General features: G+C 37.3%; 1 protein-coding gene across 2 annotated transcripts in view; it reads left to right on the top strand.

The window, feature by feature from the left end:
* Positions 1-15,549, top strand: part of LOC134804090 (homeobox protein caupolican) — a 70,406-nt gene that overhangs the window by 38,913 nt on the left and 15,944 nt on the right. For both annotated transcript variants that reach the window (XM_063777010.1, XM_063777009.1), the window contains exon 3: positions 5,547-5,656. In XM_063777010.1, the coding sequence (XP_063633080.1) occupies positions 5,547-5,656 (110 nt within the window). The remainder of the gene's footprint in view (positions 1-5,546; positions 5,657-15,549) is intronic.

Raw genomic sequence — 15,549 nt, 5'->3', positions numbered from 1 at the left:
AATTAAACTTTATTTATCTATACAAGACAAACGTTTAAAAAACTAATTCACAGTTAGACATTAATTACCAAGCTTACGACGTGAAAAGTTTGGAAAACACTGCGACTGCTGACACTGAGCGAGAAGGAAATAACGCGTTCGACAAGGATGACGGTCAGGGCATGAAGTTATCTAGATCCGAATTGTCAAATGTGACAGCGCTATCCTGTGTTGCCAGTAATGTAAACAGAATTACCCGAACGTCTGAAATTTCTTTCGTGAATCGGAAGATATTGCTAACGAATAATTAAAAATGACGTTATTTATTATTATTATTATGAGCCCATATTGTCCCACTGTTGGGCAAAGGCCTCCCTCTCATTCTTCCACGTATCCCTATCCGCAGAAGTCTCCCACCAGTATCTGTCAAAAGCGTCAAGCTCGTCCCGCCATCTCCGACGAGGTCTACCGTGACGCCTTACAATTTGTGGTACCCAACGGGTGGCTGTTTTGGCCCACAGGTCTTCTGGCATACGGCTGACGTGTCCTGCCCAATCCCATTTGAGCTTGGCGGCAGTTTCAGCCACATCAGTTATTCCAGTTTTGGAACGTAGTATTGTATTTTTAATGCGATCGGTTAATTTCACGCTCAGAATACTACGTTCCATGGCTCGCTGACAAACCTTGAGTCTGGATTTCTGAGCCTTTGTCAAAGACCAAGTCTGTGCTCCATAGGTAAGGATGGGGAGAATGCACATGTCCATGAGTTTTCTTTTAAGTGATATAGGTAGGTTTCCCTTCATGTGCTCCTTCATGGACCAAAAGCTCCTCCAGGCATTCTCGGTCCGTCTTGCGACTTCTTTGTCTTGCCGTGCCTGGAAGGAGACAATTTGGCCCAGGTATATATACTCATGGACATATCCTACTTCTCTCCCGTCCACTTCTACTGATATTGGTGCACTATTGGTCATGAGCTTGGTCTTTGACATGTTCATTGATAATCCAACCTCAAGGCTTGCCCTGCTTAGGTCCTGCAGCATGACGCGGAGCTCCGTAGCTGTAGATGAGAACAGGACAATGTCATCGGCGAAACGCAGATTGGTTAACTGCTTTCCGCCGACGTCAATTCCTTTGTGTTCCCATCCTGCCGCCAGCTTCCTGAACACCTGTTCAAGGGTGCTGTTGAATAACTTGGGTGACAGGGGATCGCCTTGCTTGACGCCTTTGTTTATGTTGAAAGACGGTCCAGGAGACTGTAATTTGATACAGGCGGTGCTGGAGGTATAGATGTTGCTGATAAGGTGTACATATGTGGAATCTATGCCTTGGTTCTGGAGTGCGGAAAATATGGATGTGTGGGTTATACTGTCAAAAGCTTTACTATAATCTACAAAGGCCAAATAAAGAGGGATGCGAAATTCATGGTACTTTTCAATGATCTGGTTCAAGGTTTGCAAGTGGTCTGTGGTAGAAAGTCCTGGTCGGAACCCGGCCTGTTCGGGAGGTTGATTACTATCTAATTTGCCGGCGATACGATGTTCAATTACTTTAATAAAGGTTTTATAGAGGTGCGAAACAAGGCTAATGGGTCTATAATTATTGATATCCGATTTATTTCCTTTCTTGTGTAGTAAAATGATGTTTGAATGACAGAACTTTTCGGGAATATTGCCTGATTTTAAAATGGAGTTGAATAGATTAGTGATATGCGGTAAGAGTGTAGGTTCTCCTATTTTCAGTACCTCAGTCGTAATGCCGTCCTCACCAGGGCTTTTCCCGTATTTCATCTTTGCGAGAGCAAGATGAACCTCGTAGCCAGTAATGGGTGGGATGGAATCAGGACAGGAGTAATTGAGAGTAGGTTCAACAAAATTTTGGTCGGAATACAACAGTTTGTAAAAGCTAGTACAAATGTGTGTTACTTTCTCCCGACTTCCTTGTTTTACGCCTCTATCATCTTGCAAGCAGGTTATCCAAGTTTTGCCTTTCGACATGCCCTGTTTAGCAATTTTTAAGGAACGATTCTTCTCCAATGCTGTCTGTATTAATGTGTTGTTGTATTTTCTAATGTCGCTTCTAATGCTCCGCTTTACTTGTCTGTCAATTAATTTTGTAAAATTTAAGATAAAATACATTATAAATGAAAATTATAAAATTATAAAGAAATATTTTAACTTATTAACCATAGCTATAATGTACCCATGTAACATGTTATGTTGAAATAAAGTGGCAATGTTATTGTGACGTAGGCCCGTGTCACTCTGGGAATAGAAGACCATGTTTTATTAGACCATGACTTTTAGTTGATATCTCTACCCTACAGTGTTCATCATACGTGGTTATTATAGTTTAAAAAATCCTGAGAAACAAATAGTTAAGAAACGCTCTGAGGTAAAATATTTTATAGAAGAAAGGATGTTTCGTAAAACCTTGTGTTTTCCTTTCAATCATTCACACCTTTGCGTGTCCATTAAAACATTTGACGGATAAACATTTGTGTTCCATAAAAATAAAGTGCACTATTCTAATGTAAATGGTTTTATGACTACGACTCATTATTTTTAATGTGACCTACCTGTTGGTAGCATGTTCTTTTGATAATACATATATATTATTTATCTATCTTATATGTATAGGTACCTATATTTACGATACCAACTATCACGACACCAGTATTGCATCTTAAGTGCCGTTTATCTTTAATACTTACCTACCTCTTTATTTAATAACTAGGTAGTGTATATTGGATAGACAGGCTAAAATATTAACTAGGTCCATGAATAAATAACCATTAAAGTCAATCTTTATAAACCTACTATTAATGCTTATTAGATATGTATAAAATATAAAGCTAAGTACCTATGTCATTACATATGGGTAATTCTTATTCTTATGCATTTTTGTGTAACACGTAAGAATAGCATGTATTTTTGTGAAAATAAGTAAACTCTATATCAATATACTTAGCAATTTACCTCTAGTTTTAGGTCAACCTAAATGTATTGTGCTAAGAGTATTAGAAACATATAAAAAAAATTACAAGTGCGAAATGTCACGGACCGTGTTGTGTGACTTCCCCAGATTTTGAAATATTTGTTTTATTATTTGAAAAAATATGAAGTGATTTTGCAATAATTTATATCAAATATAACACACTAATCCTTGTTCTACAATACTGTTTAAAAATTGTATGGATTTATAACGATTTTGTATAATTTTAAACAACATAAATTTTGTGATTAGTTTTCGCGTCACCACCGCGCGTGGTGGCATAAACATGCGGTACTCGGTAGAAAATTATCTTTACTACTGGCAGCCTTATTAAAGTTTTTTTATAACAGCAACACTGTGTTGTCAGGTTTACAAATGGCTGAAGGGAGAAGTTTTGTCGAAAATTATTTATTTGTGTTCATTTGAAAAAACGGTCAACCTTATCGCGTCACCGCCGTGTTAGAGTTTTAAAAGTAAGTTGCAGTTTCACGTTATTGTTTGTAACATAAGATATACCTCATACATTGCAGATTAAGCTAATTATTTAACATTTGCAAAATCAAAGGAAATGTTTATGTAATATCGAACATGTTCAAAATTATCACGACCGTGGCCTCAAAAATCAGTCACCGCCACGGACTTTTGAGTCCACGTTCGTGACATATAGACACGTGGTCGTGTCATTCTTAATTCGTTTGATTAATTTAGGAGCACATGCACTTTTCAGAAATGCATTTTTATTAGCTACAGATCATTTGCTATTATTGCCCGACTGACAAAACAAAAAAAAATGTTTTTCGCTTGTATGTATGTATGATGTGTATCGAATTCTTTGTCACGCTCTACAGCCTTTATAGTTTGACGGATTTCAACGTCTGAGCTGTCATTAGATTTGTCTTAGTCATAGGAGTGACTTAGACTATGTTAAAATAACTATATAAATCAAAATAGCCGAGTTGGCCACCAAAATGCCGAAATGTCACGACTGAGGGACACTTTGTCACAACCGTGTTTATGTACTTACTCATTTTATTTACCTTTCCTGGGGGTATTAAGCTCGATCATGTGAAACAAAAAATTGCTTTTTGTATCTACTTACTTTTGATATATGTAATAATATGTGAAAAATAAAAACGTTTATGAAAAAAATATTTTTTGGACACTATTAAAAAAAACAACACAACACAATTCAAGTTAATTCAGTTAATTTTAAAATTTATATCCGAAATAAAATGATTTTGATTTTGATTTGATTTAAGAATAACCCATATGTGACCTCAGAATATCTAACTTAGCCTAGAAAGTAATGTCGCCTTCATCTAACTTTTGTTAAGACCAAAATGTGATTTTGTTAACTATTAGTACCTAATAAGTAACCTACCATAAATAAATAGGTAAGTATATTAAAACTGTATTTTTTATTACTTATGCATAATTGTTTAAGTATGAGTTTTCAATGGGAAAAATTATCCTTTATAAACAATTTAGAGTATATTACTTATATGAATGCATAATTATAATCATACTAATATAAAAGTAGGTAAATTTCGCATCGGTACCTGCTTGGTATAGATTTGCATAAATCGGCGAAGTCGCCAAGCCGCACAACATGGCGCGTTACAATAAATCCCGAATGCAGAATCGCGTCACGTCACGGCTTAGTCCGATTATTTGTAGTAACAGAAAACTGGAATTATATCAGAAAGGTCTAAGCAACAAAGAGCGACAGAGCGCCTGGATTACGCTGTCGTACTTGAGTAAAATTTATTATCGGATTTTCGATTCGGCCACCAATGAAGTTGTTGGACAACAAAATCTTTTGATAGATTTATCCTGGCTGACCGCATTAAGAGTCGCTCCTGAGTTATTTTAATGCGTCGCTATAAATTTTTGGACCCTCAGTTCCTTTGTTACTGTCAGAGTTTTTACGCAATTTCTTTGATAACTTGTACCTACCAATTAAACTGTATTCGTGTTCATATAATTTTTAATGGTTTTAAGTATAAGATTAAGTATATGAAAACATGTTATTATTATTATCAACCGTTGTTACACTTTGCTAAATAAATGTTAGCCTTAACATGAGTACCTATACGTACCTATACATAGTTCGTTTTGAAGGTAAAAAAATGCCACACGCGAGAAGTGACGAAACTTACGAGTAAGTAATCTGTACCTAGTTATTAAATTAAAGTAGTTAACCCGGTGACGGAACTCTAAAAAGGTGCGTTTGTCTCGTAGATGATTGATGCTCTCATCTTGTATCTGGGCCCATTAGCTCGTATAATAGTTAAGACGAGGACTTTAAGCGATCGATCAGGGAATCAATCCGGCGAGGACCCGTAATGGATCGCGCTAACGCTACCGGAAACGATGTTTTAATAGATTCACTTCGGACTTTAAACCGGTTAAATTAAAGTTTTTGTGTTAAATGCGCCAATGTTAAGCATAAGTAAATATTATAATTTGATTTTTACCGCTTTTTATACCGCGGCTTAGATTAATAAGATCAGCCTGTTGATTAAATATAAGTAGGAAGATCATGTAGGTGTTACAAACGCAGTTTTTTTTTACAGGCTGCGGGTATCGAACTGAAGGAGAACTTGGCGGCTAGCGCTGCGAGCTGGCCCTACCCGACCGTGTACCACCCCTACGACGCGGCCTTCGCCGGCTACCCCTTCAACGGGTGAGTTCTTTTATGTATTTATGTAACGAGATAGCGTCACAATCCGTGACAATTTAGGCACAATTGCGAGAGTTCATGATTGTGCAGTATTCATGAACCTATAGCGATCTAAAATGCACGTTGCTCGTGGGCCTCTCCTGATTTCTAACTCCCAGTGACAGTATCGGGGAGTTTGGAGCCAGGCATAATTAATTTTTGAGCGGCCTCCCACCGGAGCATCGCCGGACAGTATTGAGCTCTCGCCGTACGGACATAAGTCGCCGTCGGGTGCATTATCGACAGGATAAACGTCCAAATCTATGAAAAAGGAACAAATGACGATCGACGCGTCCAAGCGACCCGGGCCCCGTCCACTGTCACTTCACGTGTCCGGCCCACGTGTTACTCTCTTTATCCCATGCACTACGTGGGGTCACTCCAGAACGAAATCGCATTTGCTTGTTTTATGGCGGTACCTCAAATACAGGCATATACCTACTGTACCAAACCAATAACTTTAGTTATCCAGTTACTTAACCAAACAAGTACACAACAAGCACCTTAATTATTACAGTAATTTTAGGTACCTACCTACATTCCTACAAACAAACAACCAACTTAATAGCAAACAACGTTCTGACCAGGGTGCCTAGCCAAGATGCCAATCGTTCGCTCCGAGCGAACGAAACGGTAATCTCGCTATCACTATTACATATTAGTTCGACATAGAGACATTAGCGTATCGTTCTAAGCACCCAGCCCTCGTATATTAATTAAAATAGGTAATTCTGGTTGTTATAATTTACATGAGTGAAGCCTTAACTTATATCAAGTAAGTAGACCCATCACCTTCGTCACTTCGTGAGATCAAGATTGGCTCTGTAAAGTACCCCATTCATCACTGAGCTTTATGTTAATTAACTTTTCTAGTCTTTTCGTCACTTCTCATAAATCGAGGCTAGGGTCAATCACTGTTGTACTTATTGCTATTTTTTGTACGGGACACAACTAAGGGCCAGTTGCTCCAACCAGATATGACGGACTCATCAACACCACTCAGCAGTAAACTACGAAACATCACATAGGCAATAAAAAATTGCGAACGCTTTAACGGTGACAGTCGGTTCGATGCAACCGATCCTAAGTTACTAACTATTGCAATGTGATTTTTACCCTGAATCGAGTGTTTTTAGATTCAACCGTAAAAATCAAAGGCATCAGAATTTCCAAGGCAACGTGTTAAAGCGATAAGTAAGCACTTTATCATTATTATAACGATTGATACAGTTAATCAGTGCCCGTATTTATATGTTAGGCGATGTAGACAGGACGCTTGTGTAGGCAAGCTGATAGCGGTGAATTGAAAAGGTAACAAAACATGAGTTTATTAGATATGAATGTTGTATCAGATTGGGCCAGTTGCCGCGTACCTATCGTATGTGCAATGCGCAATATACATCTGTTTATGGCAACGTATTATTTTCCTTTAGATTGCAATCAACCGATTTTCATTATTATTTTAATGATTCGTATAACAAATCACTCTGGCTTAGTAGTACCTACGCTGGGTAGATTAAGGAGGTTTGCTGCCGAGAGTTAATTATTCGGGGTCACCAACATGCTTGGTGGCTTGTTTGGTGCTAACCAACTATCAGTGCATACTAACTTGCAAATATTCTGTTCCCATATCACAGCTCCTAGGTGTATTGTAATCCAGTTTGTAACAGAAGCAGTGATTAGTTTTGATAAGAGACAGCAGTCGAGAAATGACGATAGCTGATGGACATTAACAGCTGTAGTGATAAACGGATACGGATTAATTACAATCAATGTGTGTCCGATCATGCCGTATAATGCAAAAAAGTTGTAATAATTAATTTACAAAACAATCAACTAAAAAAAATGTTCTCTTAAGTAGTGTTAGGATATTTTAGTAACTTCGTCAGAATACATAACATCCTTTAAAGAGCTAATTTATTTGCATTTATTACTCATAAGCTGTAGAACAAATCTAGTTAATATTAGCCCGTTCATATACGTTCATATTTACTTCTTTTTTTTAAGGCCACAAATTACATGCTCACACGATCATACCATAATATTACATCCATAAAACAATTGTCGTTCATATCTTCGTAAAAACTTATGAAAAAATAGTTCTCATGCTTTTTCTATGGCTAACCCGACACCCTAGGCAATTACAATTCATGTAAATATAGAAAAAAGGTAATTATAATTATCCATGAAGTGTAATTAACGATCTTGTCGTATAATGTGACAGACAGTGAACGAACAGTTCTTAGTTTCTGCATAATATACTTTTTGTTAAAGAAAATTACAAGGTACCTAAGTATCACTTTGTTCTTGTTGTTAGTACATGACATGGTTTCTCACCATCTCATAACACAAGGCAATCCTTACTCTGTATCTTTAGGTATTTAAGTAAAAGTAAACAAACTTTGTACATTTTCGGGTAGTTATAACATTTATTGGTTAACCAACCTAATACAAAACCGCCTGGATCTGTCACTGAATGACCTGACTTTAACCTACATTATTTGATCATGTAATGTTTCATTTACTCTCAACTGGCTCTCCTGAAAAGCTAGCCTGCCCATTCAACCAAAACTTTTCAGCAGACTCATGAATTATAATAAAGAATAATTTATAACACGTATAACTAGTACAGGACTCCCTGTATTTTAGGCATAACTGTCAAAAACATTATTTCGGTAAATATAAACTTTATCTCAAGCCCAGCTCCGTATGTGTTTACATCTAATGGAGCTCTAAAATTATATAGGTATATGTACCTACAGGATGGCCAAAAAATAAGTGCATTCCCGTTGCCAGGGAGGTTGTGGAATTATACTGAACAACTTTTACTATAGGACCAACCCCAAAATATCGAAAAAAAAATTGGCTGTTTCATACATTTTGGTTGGTCCATTTTCTATGGGAGGGTAAATTATTTTTTTTCCGATTTCGGGGTTGCTCCCATAGTAAAAGTTGCTCAGTATAATCCCACAACCTCCCAGGCAACTGGAATGCACTTATTTTTTGGCCACCTTTTATAGCTTATAAAACCTGTTGAAGTTTTCTAAACATAAATATTAGTTGTTATTTTGAGATCATTAAGGAGCAGAATCGACGGGGGTAGTGTATTAATTAGATAATAGATATAAGATCGATTCCAGCGTCACAAGCCCTACAAGTAGTCTACAACACAGTACAACCTCTCGTCTGAAAAGCTAGCTTGCCCATTCACCAAAAAGTTATCAACAAAAAATTGGTAAGCAATACTATAGATAGATAACCAACGTGCGTGTAGACTAGGATACCCTGTATTTTATAAAAAAACGGTGTAATTATTTAATCACGTCTGTACCTGAATATAAAACTTATTTTCAAGACTAGTATGTTTTTACATCTAATGGAGCTGTCACTTGTAACCTGTTGAAGTTTTCAAAACAAATATTAGTTGTTATTAAGAGCTCATTAAGGGGAGGGATCGATGGGGGTGATTTATTCGTTTTTAATTGCCGCTGCACTGCGGAGCCGTCTTCCCTGAATAAAGATTAACGACGCATGCACTTCAGCCACCGACTGAATACCTTAAATTAGAATCCCCTCCGTAATACTCGGATTAGACGAGTTTGTTTTTCCCGTGTCAAGTAAGTGAAGTTTAGTCAAATATGTATTAATGAATAATATATTGAATCTGCTATAATATAGTTTTCATACATAAAAATCGGTCAAGTGCGAGTCGGACTCGCGCACGAAGGGTTCCGTACCATTACGCAAAAAACGGCAAAAAAAATCACGGTTGTTGCATGGGAGCCCCACTTTAATATTTATTTTATTCTGTTTTTAGTATTTATTGTTATAGCGGCAACAGAAATACTACATCATCTGTGAAAATTTCCACATGTTTAGCTATCACGGTTCATGAGATACAGCCTGGTGACTAGAGTTTTGCCGTTCTCGAGAACGTTCTCCGTTTTGTATGGGGAACGTTCTCGCTCGAGAATATTTCCCATAGCAAACGGAGAATGTTCTCGAGAACGGCACAACTCTACTGGTGACAGACGTACGGACAGACGGACGGACAGCGGAGTCTTAGTAATAGGGTCCCGTTTTTACCCTTTGGGTACGGAACCCTAAGAAGGGTTAGAGCACAATTTCCCGGTGGGGAGCATTTTGCGGTACTAAAAGGTACTTAAATAAAAGTATTAAATGTGACTTCTGAAAACACATCCAATCGAAATAGAAACACTTTAAAGCGCAAACATTTAAGCCACATAAGTAAAAACAAACTAAAAACTCCGTACTAAAATCGAAATAGCTATAGGTAAGATGGATCTTTGCCGCTAGCATAAATTCTGACAGAAGAAGTAGCCGTCAGGTGAATAAAAAAAAAATTAAGGTTTCGAGCTGTTTAGCCTCGCTAAAATTCTCCTTTTTAATTTATTAAACAACAAAACTAACCTATTAAGGGCCACTTGCACCATTCCACTAACCCGGGGTTAACCGGTTAAACCTGAAGTTGCCATAGTTACCAGTAGGGCTTGCAATATCGGACGGTTTCCAATTCCGGAACTGATTTTCGATATTGGGTCCCAATTCCGGAATTCCGGAACTGGTTCCGGAATTAGGGTTAATCATTTTTATTAGATTTTTAAGTAAAAACCAACAAAAAATGTGAAATTCTAATACTTTACGTATATTAAAGAAAGTATTGTTTTAGTGGAATTTAATTTGAAGTATTATTTATCGAAAAATATTAATAAATTGAGTAGTCTTTGCACCTCTTATTTTAGCACCTTATTACAATGGTCACTTTTATTCACTTCAATGATACGGCGTATTTATTTGGGGAAACTACGAATGCTGGCAAACCATTTGCTGCCTAATTTTATATAATGTCTAAATATAACGGCTTCGTAGCCTACCTAGTGGCTCTTTTTACGAAGATGAAGGTCCTGATGGGGTTCCGATCTCAGTAAGGGCATTTATTGTGTTAGGGTAAGTATAACGATTATTTGTTCCTGATGAAGTTTAAACAAATAACTGTAATGGCTCATAGACTTAATGCAAAACAGTGCTTCACATACTTAAACGTTACGGTTTCCAAGTTTGGTTTTTCCTTACTAGTTCCTAATTCAGAATATAATGTGCTGCTACACTACAGAATCCGAAATCTTTGATTGAGGAATCTTTTTTCTGAATTGAGAATAAAATATTAAATTGTAATTCAAAGGTTTCGCGTAGGTAGGATTATGGGATTTCTGGGCAAGTAAATGAATGACTTTGCTTTAGCAAGTATCGACAGTAAAAAGATTCGATGGTTAAGTTAATGAGGCATGTTAATGCATGCTGCTAGACTTCAGACTTTTGTCAGCCACGGCTAATAACACACACCAGCATAGTGTAATTTCTTGGCAATTTTCAATAGATAACGTATTAAAATCTAATAAAAGTACTTAAATCCAATTCCGGAATTTTCGATATTCGTAGTCTCAATTCCGGAATTGTAATATCGAAAATATGTCCGAGATTCCGGAATTTCGAAATTCCGGAATTACGGAATGCAAGCTCTAGTTACCAGTACAATTTGACACTAGGTTAACGGTTTAACCCCTTAACCCTGGGTTAGTGGGATGGTGCAAGTGGGCCTAAGTAATGTTCATAATCTGTATTTTTTATATTTTATTATAGATTTGTATAAAGTTATGTGATTTTACACAGTCACACTGTACGTGAGATAAAAACACTATAAAAATCCCTGAAAGGGATAAGTTCGCCTTTGTACTAATAATGTGTGTTCTTTCATGTTTTATGTTTCTTTTTGTACAATGAAGTATTTTACTACTACTACTACTAAAAATTACCTTAATTAAATAATCTTAGACCGTCGCCTTAGGTTCCTGGGATTAAGTTACTGAGCGGACCCCAGTCACTCCAAGTGAGCCGTGGCAAAACGCCGGGGCCGCCGGTATTTTTTTTATTACAACATGGCTTGTAAGCCACCACAGAACAGTGTACTGTTTGAAGCGCTACCCGTAGCTTATATATATGTCGCAGTCGGATCGTATAATCCGCCGTATTACATTACGGCTAGCCGTTTTCAAAAACAGGGGCGTTTTGAAATGCGGCGGTTTAACGATTAGCCGGATTGTCATTGCGACACGTTCTTCAATAAGGCGGCCTACGTTTAGCCGCATCGTACTACTATTTTAGATTGTAGAGTGACCAGTTCTTTCGGTCGCCTACGTAACCGGAGTTTGACAAATGATTGCAATTTAATTTATTTTTACCATGGTCCCACCGCACTACATGTGTTTCTTTTCCAAAACATTTCCTTCACAACTTAAATAGACGGAGCCCCGCAAGCGGGGCTCCTATTTCTGGGCCGTTTGCCCCTCGGGCATCTGAAGCTACCTAACGAACCTAACCTACTTACCTACCTACGCTTTTTTCCCCAAAGTGTAATGTTTTCAGGGACGTCTCACTAAATCAATAGGTAGGTAGGTTAGGTTCGTTAGGTAGCTTCAGATGCCCGAAGGGCAAACCGCTCAGAAATAGGAGCCCCGCGAAGCGGAGCTCCGTCTAGTTAAGTTGCGAATGAAATGTTTTTTGTAAAGAAACAGTCCGACGAACTTCAGATTTGATGGACACCCCAGCGTTTGTCAGGCAGCGCCACGAGTGTTAAAAATGGGAACTAAAAACTGTCAAAGCGGCGGCTAATGACTCGCTGTATTACATTACTGCTAGCCGTGTTGAAGAACGTATGGCGCCGAATACATTCCGGCGGATTCTTATTCAGCCGCATTCAATCCGGCTAATCGTTAAACCGCCGCATTTCAAAACGCCCCTGTTTTTGAAAACGGCTAGCCGTAATGTAATACGGCGGATTATACGATCCGACTGCGACATATACATAAGTACCTACTTGTATTTCTTGGGGTGTCATAGAAGAAGCCCATAATGTAAACTTTAAATCGAATAATAAAGTTTTACCCCCTTATTCATAAACGTTTACTAAAGTTGTCAAGCCGATAATAATCGTTCCTCCCTTTCCGACGTATTGGTATGATGGAAAGGGACAAACGATTATTATCGGTTTGAAACTTTAGTAAACGGGGGTTAATGTTTAAATAAGACCTTGTATAAGTCGATCAAACTTATCACTGTAAGCAGCCTTATTTATAACAATTACAGTTTTTACAGAGATGATTAGTGTTTCAAAACACGCAAAGGTCGCTAGAAAATGAATCGATTATACATTTACCACACAAGTCCCTTTTAGCTACGGGTCACAAGTCGTGCCCAAATTCAGACCAGAACAGGTTAGTGGTATGGAACAATGCGGGGTCTAATACATGACTTGGTCTCTGTAAATTAAGTTTATTCATAATTTCAATTTAAAAAACAAGAGATCTGCATGGTCCGTTTGTGAATTACTTAAATAAAAAAAGGAGGAAATCCTTGAGATTAATGTTTTTCCCGTATTTTTACCCTTGATATCTGAATAGACCAACATGATTTTTAACTTGTTAATTAATTTTACATAAGTAATAAATAGAACGTGCATGTCCTTATTCCGATCGACCCTGCTGTTTTCGTATTTTATTAACGGTAAATCTAAAAGTGCAACAACGACTGATCTATTTTCAAGTCCGAAATAAGCTGTCGAAAAAATAACAAGCGTTAAATAACACAATTAAAACGTCATAAAATATGTGGTGGGGCGTCTTTGGACTAATAACGAGGTAATACGAGGTTCAGGACGGCTCGGCAGGTGCGCCTGCGGCTGCTAAGGGTTGCCACTGCGCGGCACGCTGCTTAATATTATCTTTACTCGCGACTTTACCGAACTCGATAATAGCATTTCCATACTAACTTCCAATGCTGTAATTGTTTTACATAAGGCTGCTTAACCCCTACGGGATGAAAAGCGGGATCTAAAAAAGTGTCCAGTGGTATAATACCCAGGTTAATATATGTACCTACTAATTTTGTACCTAATTCCATTTTTGACTTATTGTCCAAGCAGGGCCTATTTTATAAATAAATATAAAAAACAATTTCCAGCACCGGATGGATGCAATAATTTATTCGAAAGCACATTATATTTTTTAACTTACATTTTACTACTTTAATAGCAACTCCTTAATTCGGCACTTTCGACCTGCAGTTAAATATATTCTTACGACGTTATTGTCAGTACAAATGAATAACACAATGGGCTCCTAACAGTCTAATTTTAACAATATTATATGTATTTACTGTTCAGTGGCTAAAGAGAATAATGTTTCTTAAACAACAACTTGTAAGTTTTTAAAAATATATAAATTGTTGTGGGGTAGTCATCACACGAAATGAGTAAACTATCCAAAATTATAATAACTTGAAAAATTCAGGCTTTGCCAGCCCTGACGCCTGATACCTATCTCACACCTTAATCACTCCCTCCAACAATTCGTAGTGATATTTACTAAACACACTCCAAAACGGACAGTCAATGAGTGTAATTAACTATTTTCGAGCCCAAACACCTCACTTGTCGGGGGTGGGTATCAAATTGTTTATCGGTTTATAAATATTATACGTACACGGTAGAAGGTTATGGTAATTTAATTAAATAAGTTGAATAGAAAAAGGTTTAATAATATACCTATATTATTACATGTGTACCTACACATGATGTGTTTTTATAAACTTGAGGAGGGATTTTAACTTTAACTACTATTTATTTGTATACTTTGTTTCATTCTATAAATATAGTATAGTGGACAAAGATTTCTCCATATAGAAGTAGGAGTACCTTTCGTCCCGCCTTCGTATCTAAGTAGATATTAGGTACTACGTCCCTTTGTTTGATATTAGGTATCTGATGTTTCCATGATTATAAGAATGATTATCACTAAGTAAATGGGCAAAATGTGCCTAAACAAAGGTTAAATAGTTCAGACTAAAATATATTCTATTAAAAGGTTAAAACATTATTTTAATGTTTTTCTTTAGCCTAGCCGCAATCCTATTAACAAAGGAAATATTAATTTGCAAACTTTGGTACATAGCCGTGCGGTAACTCATTTTGGGCTACGAAACTTTGCCGACCTGAACTCACTATACATATATACTGGTATGTATTCAAACATTTTTTACGATGGAGACGACTACCTACTAATAGTTTTCTACACTGAACTGAATCTGCCCGATTCACACAAAACCTGTCTAATTAGTATTTTAGTGGATTTTCATTGGGATTCGAGTGGGTTTTGGAGGTTTTAATTCTTTCAGGCATTTTTAATTAGCTAGCAACAAAGATACAGGTGTTTTAAAAAGTAACTCAGTTACTACTTAGAATTTTTATCGTCGTCTAGTACCCAACAACACAAGCCTTATTGAGCTTACTGTGGGACTAGGTCGATCTGTGTAAAATTGTCCTATAATATAAAAAGAAAAAAGAATTGACACAAACTCGCACGAGTACCTAAAGTAATTGCCGCCAAAGGTTGAGGCTAACAAATAAATTATACTTTAATTGATAACACGACGAGAAAACCTGCCAGCTATACCAACATAAATAATTTACAACAAAAAGTCTACTCCCTTCTCGCTAACGTTTCACTCGACGCTCCATAAAGCTCGAGGACGGTCAAGAGGCAAACACTCCGCTCAAACATATTTAAAAGCCTTAATTACCCTCCGAGGCAACAAAGCCCTCAGTTTGTAAAATCGTGTCGGTCCATCTTCATCTGTTATAATAAAGCGGCACTTCTCCGACAATTAGCGCGAGGACAACCGGCGTGGCACCTCGCTCGCAAACAAACCCTCTTCGGACGCAGCACCAGGGTGTCACCCGGAGGAACGCGCTCTCACTTCGCTAGTCACTTTGTACACTTTGT

Source organism: Cydia splendana, chromosome Z, assembly GCF_910591565.1.
Source record: "Cydia splendana chromosome Z, ilCydSple1.2, whole genome shotgun sequence".
NCBI classification, from domain to species: Eukaryota; Metazoa; Arthropoda; class Insecta; order Lepidoptera; family Tortricidae; genus Cydia; species Cydia splendana.
This window is presented reverse-complemented; position numbering and strand designations above follow the sequence as displayed.